The following is a 12,754-nucleotide window of genomic DNA, read 5'->3' as shown; positions in this document are numbered from 1 at the left end:
CACAGGAGAGAGATCATCCATTTCATCAACCAGAGAGCGAAACGTAGTGAAATAAGCAATTGTTGACATAGATCCTTGTGACAGAGACATTAACTGAAGTTTAATGTCATTTTTTAAGGTGGAATCTGAAGTTTTCAAATGGTTATTTCAGTATTTTGCCTCGGCTACAGTTTTTTATTATTGTCTCAAGTACTTCCAGCACAGAATATGCACTCTTAACCAAGTATATACCATAACGATCTTCTTTCCGGTATTAATTGTCGTTAGCAGCATTTGCACGAAGATTGACGCTAGTTAACTGCAGATCAACATCACGTTCATTAAACAAATCATTGAGTACATCCAGGTCTCATTCTCTAGCATCAATTTTAAACAACGAGGATACATGTTTGATTTGAATGCACATGAGTTTTGAAAGATTTTCCCACGAGCAACTCAGGTCGTGTCACAAGCCTCCACCCCTGTTTCCCAGCATTTCCAAATTAAATTCTCCAAGTCTCTTCGGCTCATCCAGTTCATGCTTTTTCTGGTATTGCGCGATGCTTTCCACCAAAATTTAGCCATTGCCCGCTCAACGTCCTGGCGTAACTCCTCCAGTAATAAAATCACTCCCACTGCATAATTCGGAAGAGCCTGCGCATCCGTCTTTTATCACTGTCTCCGCCTTGATAATAGACAACCCACTGAGCCATTCTCTTTTTGTAGATGAACCTTTAAGAAGCCGAATGTCATGGATTTATTTCGCCCAATAATATCTGGGAGTCTAAGGCCTATCCCTGCAGCTTCAATGAAGCCCAAAATACCAGAAACTTCCGTTCCGTCTCTTGGGGATGTTTTTGAGCCAACGAACGCAGAAGATTTCTCAAAGTTGATTTTCTGGCCACAAGCTTGCTCGTAGCTGCGTAGGAGTCTAACAACGTACCAAGCCCTCCAATGTACTCACTTTACAAAAGATGTGACTATCATCCGCAAAGAAATGTGTGAGAAACTATTGGTGCTTGTTGCTTGTCGGATTCACCAATATCTCCTCAATTTTTCTTTTTTTAATTTCATAGAAATTATATATTTACCTCTGAGGTTTTCATCTCCTTTAAATATATGTCTAGTAAAAGTTTCATTTGCGTCATTTATAGCCCTATAATGACGAGTGTACCATTTTAGTACACTGCATACAGAATGGAAAAGAAACTAGAACTTCCATGAAGAAGATGAAGGAATATGAAAATATACAATTGTAAAAGGTAATATTATTTCCAAATAGAAATTGTAACCATACACAATTTGCATCAAGTTACAGCTAAGCACAAATTCAGGTTGTAATATATCTTATATAAAGTATAAAACAGCTTCTGGTTGTCATTTGACAATGAATAATAAAATTAAGCTGATCATGGGAAAAGGCATAGATTAAGTTCCAAAATTATGTACATCTGCCCAATTAACCTAATGTTTTAAGCCAGATACAGACTAGACTTCGAAGAGACGACAAACACTCTCAGGATTTGAAGGGCAATCTCAATGTAAAAGTTTGAAGAGATAAAAGAGAAGACATTGATTTTGACGTAAAAACCTTTTGCATGTCATTCAGTACCCCTATTCATGTTATTTTTTTGCTACTACTGGTAAACAGGAAGATCAATTTTGGGTTGTTCATAGCTTCGCTGACCTCCATACGGGATGATAATGCTACTTGAGGCCTCATTATCAACCTCAGGTGTCATTTTTAAGAAGTAACTATGCCTGCACAAAAAGTGTGTTGTTACATCTAATAAGTAAATCATACGACTTGTTACTTATCAGATATTTACCATCGAGTGTCAGCAGTCAGCTCAGGATGGAAAGCCGTTGCTAGTATGTTCCTTTGTTTAACAGCCACAATTGCTTTCTTTGGACTCTCAACATCCTCCTGCTGCATGAAAATTAAACCATAAGGTCAGATATTCATATTGATATATTCACTGAAAACTACAACCCTAAATTAAATAAGAATTCTTCTTAAGGAAAGCAATCCCTGCAACTAATTAAGTTGGCTTCGGATAATTCCTAAAGTGCAATATACATAAAACTTTTAGCTATACAGATGTCTATAGAGCATTTTGGTTCATCTTTTGAAGTATCTGTGAAGTGTTAACACAAAGGTCAAGAAGGATTTAAAGCCATATGTTCATAACATCATTATAGCACAGAAAAAGAAATTCTATGTATTTCTCCAGACACTCCACCCTCGTCATATTGTGTTGGAATACTTGCAACATTATTGTATCTTTATAAGAATACGTATCAATTGAAAATTACACTGTAAATCACAAAGTATCGAATTTACCTCATCACAAAAATAGTGTCCACTTTTTAAAAAATTTACTGCACTTATCTCTAACTTGTCTTCTGTGTCTTAGTTATTTAGAAAACTGAGATTCCTACATAAGACTTAGACAACATCTTAGCTTAGGCATTACGGGCATTATGCAAGAACCTTTGTGGACAATGCAATAAACCAGTTTTGAGTAATTAAGTGAGTTGGCAGATGAATCAGTCTAGTCTGTTCGCACAGCTTAAACGTACAACAGCTCCCACAAGAATTACGTGGATTATAGACATAAAGGGAAAGCTTACTTGTCCTTGGAACCCTTAGAAGAACATAATATATATGGTAAGCTACAGAAGTTCAGAACATTCCCTTCCTAAGATTGTTTTCCTGTAAATGAGTACTCTTCATAGTCTGTGTACTTGCTACCTAGACTTAAAAATAACACAGGGGGATGGTAAAAGAAGAAGATAACTTCTTCTCCATACTGAATGACATGTACTGATTAAATTCACTCATTTTGTAAAAGCAACACTTTCACTAAAACAGAAATACTCTATTATCCTTCTGGAACTGATAGCAGCATGGAACCTTGTCTCACATGCTTTCTTTTCCACAGTTCACAATAGAAGTACTCATTTTGTAACAGTAACACTCTCACTACAACAGAAATACTCTATTATCCTTCTGGAACTAATATTAGCGTGGAATCTTGTTTCACATGCTTTCTTTTCCATAGTTCACAATAGAGCAACTGCACTGATAGATTAAACGAATCTCAACTGGAACTTTAAAAGATAATTGCAAACAGTGTTGTGAAAGCACAAAATAACCATTTATGTTCTCAGTTGACAAGTATTTTCGTAATCTATTTCAACAAAGGAATTGTATGGCTAATTCATATTGCAATAATATCATGTTCTGCAACTCGAGTAGACCATATTCTGCAACTCTAGTAGACCATCTATGGTTGCTTTAGTGAGGAGTCCGTCCTTTTTCTTTAAGCAAATAGTTAATACAAATGATATCATTTACATGATTTTGCAATAGTAACATTTGGCGGAACAAGTATCCAAATACTCTGGAACATTATGGGGTGAAGACTTGATGAGAATCATGTTACGTGTATTTTAGCAGTTCAAGTATGATCTTTAAGCATATATGATCTCCCTTTACTCGTTGTTATAGTTGGATGTGAAAGACATCTATTGGTCAAAACAAATATATTCATTATCTAGTTATTCTCTAGATAATAATTAGATAATATAATATATATTATCTAGAGAAACAAAAAAAATATATATATATAGATAAAAAATATGCGAAAATCGTACAAAATCTTACTATTAAAATAAAATTTAATTTTTTATATTAATTGGTCAAACTTGAGTAAAGAATACTTCGAAATTCCATTTTAAAACATGCTTAACTTTGTCAACTAAGATAAGAAGTTAAAAGTCTGATTCAATACAAGATAACTTGTATCGCATTATCAAACATCCTTTCCGTTAAGAAGTAATTTATTTTCCCAGTTTCTGGAATTCCTGAAAAGTTGTGAAATTTTGTTTGCCCAAACCTTGTTCACAATTTGAAAGTCCCGACTGTTCCTAATTAGCTTAAACTATATTCTGGAGCACTTAAACTAAACTAATTATTCAGCAAAATATGACTCGGCCTACATTCAGTGAGCTTGAGCAGGTGAGGTATGGACAAAAAGAATAGTAAAAATTAGTAAACGGGCACAGAGTCGAAAATTAAGTAAGAGGGTGCTACCTGCGGGTCAAAAGCTATGTATCTATTGACTTAATTCATTATATACACAATGAAATTGATACTAAAAATATAGCTTGCTAATCACTCATAATCTTCAAAATTGGTATAGAAGGAATAATATTATTAAGTGCATATAAGAGAAACCCGTGGACATTAACATAGAAGCAATACCTTACGGATATTGTACATAGCACCAATGTAGCCTAGATATGTAACCATAATGACATGAACACGCGTGTGTGTAAATGTATATATTGATGTCCATATAGAGGAAAACGATTCCTCAATGCTTAAATATTAGTATTAATTCATGCAAAATAGTATATGAATCAATTGAATATCTAATCAATTCTTAAATATTTAAAGCAAAACACCAACCTCTTGGATAATATTCATGTTCGAAGGGTAGGGGACGTCGGCCAATACTTCAACTTCTGGTCCTACTTCAAGGATCGCAGGAGCACGAATAAAAACACCACGAAAACTAGGGGAACCACCTTCCTTTAACACAATTTCTGGAACTAAAAGATCTGCTTCAAAGCTTTGAATCTGTACAAAATCAATTCATTTTTGAAACCTAGGCATCGATTCAGGTCAGAAGCCAAAGTATTCCATGAGAATAATGTTAGCTTTAATATCATGGCTAATGTAGGCATATAACCTGATCTTTTTATTCTCAGACTAATATCTTCAATTATCTTCTTTTTTGCTAGATATCTTCAAGTATCTTTGAGAAGCTAAACATAATTCTTTTTGATGTTCAACCATGTAATGTAAGAAACTACTCTAATCCCAGTCTTATTGGCTTATTTCAAATAAAGAATTCGGCATTATATTGTTGCTTTCGTTGTCTTAGCACTAATTGAAAGGTTACATAGGCTCCGTTTGGGAGTGCTGTTGAAAACTGTTGTGCTGTGAGAAAAAGTGTTGGTGGAAAAGTGCTGTCAGGAAAATTAGATGACTGTTTGGTAATTTTTTAATTTATGCATATTTTGAGATATAATATATAAAAATAATATTTTTGAGAAGGTTTTATGGTGAAACTGATAGCTCAGCTTTTTCCAAAAGTATGGGGGGACATGCTTTTGCTAACAGTAGCTTTTAGACCAAAAGCGTTTTTCCAGACAACAGCTTTTAGAATTTATCAAACACCTATCTGACAGCTTTTCAGCAAAAACCTACAACAGCAATACCAAACGCTACAACAGCAATACCAAACGAGACCATAATCTACTATTTTACTAAACAATCAAAATTTATTTTTAAAATGGCTTAACTGGTTTCTAGAAAAACAAACGAACACATAATATAGAAAATTAAGGGCTGTAACGGGCTGATAAATCTGAAACCGGTTGTCAGCATCAAAAGTCTTAATATATTTGTTATGTTACTTGGAGCAAGAAAACGTTACCTAGTGAAACAAAGACATCAAAATTAAACTTGCCAACATTGGAATAATGGATAAACCGGAGCATTAGAGAAAAGGCAAATTTAAAATGTGCTTTTTACCTTCGAACACTTTCAAAATTACTGTGTGCAACTACATGCGACATGCGTAATGTTTTTGTGAATATCTGATGCTCCAAATAGAAAACTTTACCACAGTGAAAACATAACTTTGTGAAATGGGCATTCAAGAAATTAAACTTTGCCTTCAAGAAATTAAGCTTTGGCTTCTGTACATTCATATTATTTTCTTCCTTCCAACTAGAAAAATATGTACCTGACTACCAAAGAAGTTTCTATGAACCGTACAATCAAGGCCCCCAATCAGTTCCTGTCCTCCAATTTTCTGCCCTGAAAGATTGCACCACAATTTGTCAATCTCAGTGCAAGGCTATAAATTATATATAACTATGCTAATTAGAAAAAAAATACAAACCGGTTGCTCTGTCTGCCAAAAAGATAAGACCTGCACAAGTACCCCAAACTGGCTTCCCCATTTTGACAAACTCACGCAAAGCAGGAAACTACAAATAGCATTCAACAAGTAAAATCAACCGAGTTAAAACATTTTATAGTAGAAGTCATTCGCTTGATTCCTATGTGTTGAATTGTTGATACATAATATAAATATGATCCCTAGATGGGTATTCGACCAGTAGTAAAGAATCAAAAGAGACCCAATGGGTTATTAATTCTTACCTTGCAAGAAACCCAATGCCATTGGAAACATAATAAACGAGGAAACTTAACATATATAGGTGACTTGCTCCTAAAGGTGGTCCCGAATAAAATAAACCCTAACTCTTCCCCTTCATCATCATGGATATCAAATTCCTAGTTTTAGAGCTCTATATGAATCCCCGATTATAAATCTTGAAACTTAGTCTTGACGAAAATTGGCTTCACCATTTCACCCCGTATATGGGAATCGCAAAGAGAAAATTTATAATTTTTAATGCCTGACCAGAAATGCGAGGGAAGGATTTTTTACGGAAATTGAAAGAATGTCCGTGGAGGAAGAATAAAACCAAAAACAAATCTTGATAAAATTAGTGGCTGCAACGGGTCAAATAATTTACCTTGTATATGTGGCTTTATCAAAATCAGAACAGAGAGAAAAGCGAAGTCATGCTATTACCAAGTGATATACATTTGTTTAATCTTGTGATACAATATACTTTTATATCTTTCTTTATCATTATAAATTCAATATTAAGCATGTGACTTGAAACTTATTGCTAATGCAAATTTTTATACATGTTGCATGTTCATAAAATTTCAAGCATCTTCCTAGCTACCAACAACCCTCCGCAGAATTTTGTCGTGTTGCTTTTTATATCTATAAGCATGAAGGGAAAACGGAACCATGAGGAGGAACAATGAAAAGGCTGATGAAAATTGTAACTCAGCCAATTATGTACCTGACCCATCGGAAACATTCACCACTCAGCTTGATCATGAAATAAAGGCCGTAAACCATTTAGCTTGATCATGAAATTAGATGCCATTTGCCATTCAGTTTGATCATGAAATTAAAGGTCGTGCACTTGGACACTGAGCGTCTTGTTGCTCCTCTTAAGACAACGGACCCTTGCATCAACTCTCTTATAGGACATTATTGAAGGCTGAAAGATAAGGGAGTCGAACCATAAAATTTACAGGGAAGGTCATTGGGTTTTTGCTTTATGGGTTTGATGGATGATGTCTCAAGCAGCTTTAACAAATAATCGTTAAATAATCATGTGAAAGAAGAACATCAACGATTTAATCTCGAGTCAAACACCAAACCAGCATTCAAAGACCCATCATTAACACCCCAATCATTTTCGAGTTGCTGATATTTAAAGCAGGCTAAGTCCGATGATTCTCTGTGAATCCAGAGCTTCATGTATTAAGGTTTATGGAAACCACATGGTTAACCAGGAAACATTAAAAAGGATTGGAGAAATTTGAAAGAGAAAACAAATATGAAGTCATCAACAAAAACGGAAAGAGAGGGATTCGAACCCTCGGTCTCAAAGTAGCAGAACAACATTAGCTTCAAAGGACTTGCTTCAAAATTCGGCGTCTAACGTCTTATAATTTTCTGATTTTGGAATGAGTTTCGTGACAGAAAATAACAATGAGTTTTAATCCTCATAACCAACTACTAGTCAAATTCCTAGAAGAACTTCTCATAATATAAAGTGGAAACTGGTCAATCATCAAGGCCACACAATTCGGGGTGTAATTAAAAGCAGAGAAGAAGTAACAAAAGTGTGTTAAAACTCCTGGAAAGTTCTAGAATTTAAACTTGGCGGCCTGAAGGGAAGGAAGAAAGAAAAACAAAGCTAGGGTCTCCGTACAGAGCAAATTTTGAGTTAGCTATAAACATATGAAGCTAATTGCATCAAAGTTAGGTTGCATCAGTGAAAATCAAAGGCAAAAGACCTAGCAGGAAAAGTGTGGAGCCTAAAAAAATCAAGATACACATAACTGAAGAATGAGCAGCAGCAGCGAAAAAGGGAGATCAAGTCTTGATAATTCTAAGATGGTTAAAACCAAAGCAAGAAAAAAGGATCAAAGAAAATTATGAAAGCAATTTTGGAGAATCGATGAGATGAATTGTGATTCAGAGGCTATGCATCTGACTAAAGAACTGGTTATCTTCAAAACAAAAATTATGAAAATTTTATAGGTGAGCATGAAAAGCTACTGACCCTAAATTAATTAAGAACTTAGGTCCAAATAAAAGAAACTGACTGCGAAAAGCTACGACCACGGGATGGTTCTTGAGCCCAGGACCTGATCACAGAAAATCTCAATATCGCGACTAAATACCTCGCTCAATGAATTCAATTTGAAAATTAAAGACTGGAGGAAATATTGCAGATTTGCAGCTGGTATCAGGGAACAATGAACAAGAGAAGGCTGAAGAAAGAGCAAAAAGAAAAAAATCAACGAACGCAAACATGACATAGGGAATGAAAATCTGGAAACTGCAGAGTGACTAACTTTGCAAAACAAACTGCTTTCATCTAGAAATACCTGAGCAGTGAATCATATGCCGTTTGAAAGATCTTCAAGTACAGTTTTTAATGCAAAAAATGGTTCGTAAAAAGGAGTTTTCTACAAAGGGTTATAGCTATTTTAGTGGGGGGGTTCCAGCTGTCCGGATTTTGCAGCGATATAAATCTGCAAGTTTCTTCTACATTATGGCAGGTGATAAGGTAAACAATATATGCTTACGATAAAGTCAGGACACAAAGAAGCCTAGAACAAGAAAAAACAGCTAAAGTCAACGGCACAAAAAGAAAGGTCCTGGCTGTCCACATGTGTGATATGCTAATCTCCAATATTCTTCTGACGATCTTACTGCTTAGGAATCAAAAGTACATGGACACAAGCATCAGGTGAATTTTTAAAGCTACTGTATCCGTAAACGTATTATCCAAGAAGAAATAATAGGCATATTAATAAGCTTTTAAATATATAATCCTGTTAACATATTAACAAGTCTAATTTGCATTGAAGAAAGTCTCACAAAAGTACAAGCTTCAGTCGGATAAAATGAAGAAAAAAATGCATCAGTCAAAAAATTGAGCGGACAGGCATATTGCTACTAACTTGCAGGGTAACTTCTCCCACAAAGCAACATCTTACATCCGTCATTCCAACGGAGTCTCCAACATCAACGATTTCTCCAATTAACTAAAAGCAACAGTCTACATCCTCTTTTTTTAATTGGTTCCAGCTAAATAAAGTTAAGCAGCTCAAATAAGTTTAATAAGAAGACTTGCACAAGCGAAGAACAAAAATATTAAAGGATGTAATATTTGTAGACTAATATGCGGTGTAGAAATTTCAAAATTGAAGCGCTAGAAGTTTCAAGCAGGAGGATAGGAGTAATTTGAAGCCTTACAACCTAAATAGTATATTATGACAGACGGTACAAATCCTGATTGATAGTGTGCATGTGTGCAAGTGTGCAACAATTAATCGAAACACGTGGGCCAATTTGTTCAGAACATAAACTTAACTACTACTATCACTGCTATCAAGTGCACCAACAAATCATGTTTCTTCGGGGAGTGGTGGTGGATTAACCAAGTTAGTTGCCTTTGGGACTGGGGTTTATCATAAATTTCAATTTAGAGTAAACCTAAATTGTATATTAAGACTCAGAGATTAAACCCGGGTTGTCACGAATAAAAGGGGAGGGAGAAAACACACCAAATTATTCAACTCAGCAAGCTTGGCCATGGTGGTACTTTCTCCGCCAGGAATAATAAGAGAAGTGACATTTTGTAACTGTTCTGCTTTTCTTATTTCTACTCCTCTTACTCCAATTCTTCTAAGTGCTGTTATTACACACACACATCATTACAAGCTTTACATACATATAAACAAACATGTAGCAATTCACATGAATAGTAAAAGGGTGTGTATATATGTATGTGTAAATGCATACCTGCTATGTGTTCGTTAAAAGATCCCTGTAAAGCAAGAACACCCACAGCCATTTTTGTGTTTGTGTTTGGACAAGAGGCAACAAACAAATATTAAGAATAAAGGGGGGTTTAAAAGAATTGGAGCAGCCTAAATAGAATCGTGTTCACTTTTGCATCATATAATCAGCTTTGTTTTGTCTCTTCTAACGGCCCATTTGTATTTCTATAACAAATTGTAAAATACAAGAAACTCAGGGAACCAGAATCTGTATATGAATATCTATAAATCAATAATATAAAAAGTTTTGATTCCAATATAATATATATATATATATGTGTACTTTTGAATAAATAATTAATTAATTATAATAAAAAATAAACATATTTGTTAAATGCGGTAAATAATTGCTTAACGTAGTAATAGGTAACTATTATAATAGCATTCCTCATTTTTTGTGCAACAAAAATAACCATGCATGTTTAATGTTATACATTTGCTTCTTTTTCAATGTAAATCTGGGATAAATAAATATGTACACGGTTTCTATGATTCTTTTTTTTTTGTTTTCTAAATTTGTTCCAATCCGTTTATAATTGTTATGCTTAGATAGTAGGAGTCGTCAAATTAAAATTTTATTATTTTAAAATTTTGATATCTATTTTGGAAGTTTTTAAATTGATTCAAAATATTTTTTATAAACTTTTAGTTGAAAAAAAACATTATTTTTTATAAAAGCAAAATTTTAACAATCTTAATAAAATCTTGAATATCAAATATTCACTTCGTCATGTTTAATTGTATACAGGTTTTTTCAATATTTGACACGCATTTTAAGGTGAATAAAAAACACATTTTCATAACTCATTTTAAAATTTTCTTTTTGTGTATTAAACTTCAAATATCAAATTTTTATTGAGAAGAAAAAATAAATTAAAATAATTTATGCAAATATGTTATAAATGAGCGTATCTTCGTTCTCAATGTATATTTCGTATGGGACGGATGGAGTGCATAATAAGTAGTGTTTGATATATTAGATTGGTAGAAAATTTCGATATTTGTCCGAAATATATGTAATCATATACGTAATAAAAAGAATATTGAAAAAATAAATAGATATTTTAGTATAATTTTAAAATATAAAAAAAATATTGAAAGGATAAATAAAAATTACGTTTAAATGAAAAAAATGTATATTGAGTAATTTGTGAGCTAAATTTAAAATGTTCAAAATACTAGTACTAGTAGAGTAATAAAAGCAGCGGGTTGAATTATGTGCATATTAGATTCACGAGGCTATGCGTTTAACACATATGAGATCTTAAAGAGTAATTTGCAGTTAGTGCACGAAATAAATTTTTACTGCATTTAGCACCACCCAAAAATAAAGTATTATCCTTCGAAGAATTTTAGTTTATTAAGGTTAAATTTTATTTTTAAGCAAATTATATATATTTAGAGTAAATTTATATAGAGTCTGTTGACGAATGAATCCGATAATAACAAATTTTGAGGTTTTACGCCGGAAACAAGATCTATAATGGTGGTTATTCGCCAGAAAAGTAAGCGGTGTGTGGTGTGGTATTTATGTTAATTAGTGGCTGAGATGAGATTGATGAGGGTTAGTAGTACCCTTTTTAGCTCTCAACTTCAAACTCCTTTCAATCTACTTACGTACCCTCTATATAGAGATCAAACTAGTGTGGTTCTTGGGGAACAAAAAATATAATGGGCTTAAATTTCTTATTCCAAGGCCAAGTAGAAATCCTTCCAGAATCCATCTTCCGCTAGTTTTGAAAAAGTCTAATTATGAGGCCCAACCGCGAAGGCCCAAGACTCGTTTGTAATCGATTACTTTACGAATAGTGCATCTTCATGCGCAAGGATAACACTCCGCTACAGCTATCTCTTTTGATTTACAAACGCATGTATAGCCACGGTTCACTCTAAGTGCCGGACGCGTCTCTATCCCCCGAATGAGGTAACCCACCAAATAACAGGAGACGTGATCTCAAGATTTTGGGTGCAAAGTGCAAGATAACTCCAAAGTTCTTCAACGAGAATACTCGTTCAATACAAAAAAAGAACTCCCCAAGCACACATCAATGTTAACCCTGCATCCCCAACGAGGACGTCCGTTGAATACAGGAGGAGGCCTTCAATCATCAGGCATACCCCTCGAGACCGTCAATCTTTTCATGGACATCCCCCTCCTTGTCCGACTCAAGGAAATATTTTTTCAAAGAGTACCTACAACAAAAATGTTGGTAAAAAAATCTCTATTGCTTTCTCCATGTTTGCCTTGTCCTGAGGCTACCCTTATTTGCCTTGTCTTGAGATGAGGACAAGTAGGGCTGAAAATGACCGCGAGCAACTCGGGCTCGATTCATGATCGGTTCGAATAAATATAATCGAGACTCGTATTCGTATAAATTTGATCCAAATTTGAGTTAATTTATTTGTTCAAATATTTTTACGATCCGATCTTTACTATCAAATTACTCGATCAAATAAAGTCTCGATCAACTCGGTTATATTATGAGTATTCGATATACATATTCGATCACATTATTAACGAGTAGTTCGGTGTATTTAGATGGGATTCCATCTTCATTCATGTACAACTTTATGTTATTATATTAAAAAATTAATGATGGATGAATTTACATATATATGTTAATGTTTCATATGGAAAATCAATTATCACACTAAATCATTCATAATCCCATTTATCAAGGCATGACTTGTGTACAAAATCACACTTAATTTGTTGATGAAAATTTTCTCTTTTGTCAATTT

At 34.0% G+C, this 12,754-nt stretch overlaps 1 protein-coding gene across 2 annotated transcripts; it reads right to left on the bottom strand.

The window, feature by feature from the left end:
• Positions 1-1,385: 1,385 nt before the first annotated feature.
• Positions 1,386-10,194, bottom strand: LOC141700953 (putative pyridoxal 5'-phosphate synthase subunit PDX2). 2 transcript variants are annotated; one of them, XM_074504614.1, is made up of 7 exons: positions 9,975-10,194; positions 9,737-9,864; positions 5,961-6,048; positions 5,802-5,875; positions 4,457-4,627; positions 1,809-1,906; positions 1,386-1,740 (listed from the first exon to the last, which is right to left on the bottom strand). In XM_074504614.1, exons 1-7 carry the CDS (start codon positions 10,024-10,026, stop codon positions 1,617-1,619), a joined length of 735 nt encoding a protein of 244 aa, XP_074360715.1. In that variant the 5' UTR covers positions 10,027-10,194; the 3' UTR covers positions 1,386-1,616. The 2 variants fall into 2 exon arrangements, with proteins under 2 accessions (XP_074360715.1, XP_074360714.1); XM_074504613.1 differs by having other exon boundaries at positions 1,809-1,909; positions 9,975-10,192.
• Between the last annotated feature and the right edge of the window lie 2,560 nt (positions 10,195-12,754).

The sequence above is a fragment of the Apium graveolens genome, unplaced genomic scaffold, assembly GCF_009905375.1.
Source record: "Apium graveolens cultivar Ventura unplaced genomic scaffold, ASM990537v1 ctg3117, whole genome shotgun sequence".
NCBI lineage: Eukaryota > Viridiplantae > Streptophyta > Magnoliopsida > Apiales > Apiaceae > Apium > Apium graveolens.
This window is presented reverse-complemented; position numbering and strand designations above follow the sequence as displayed.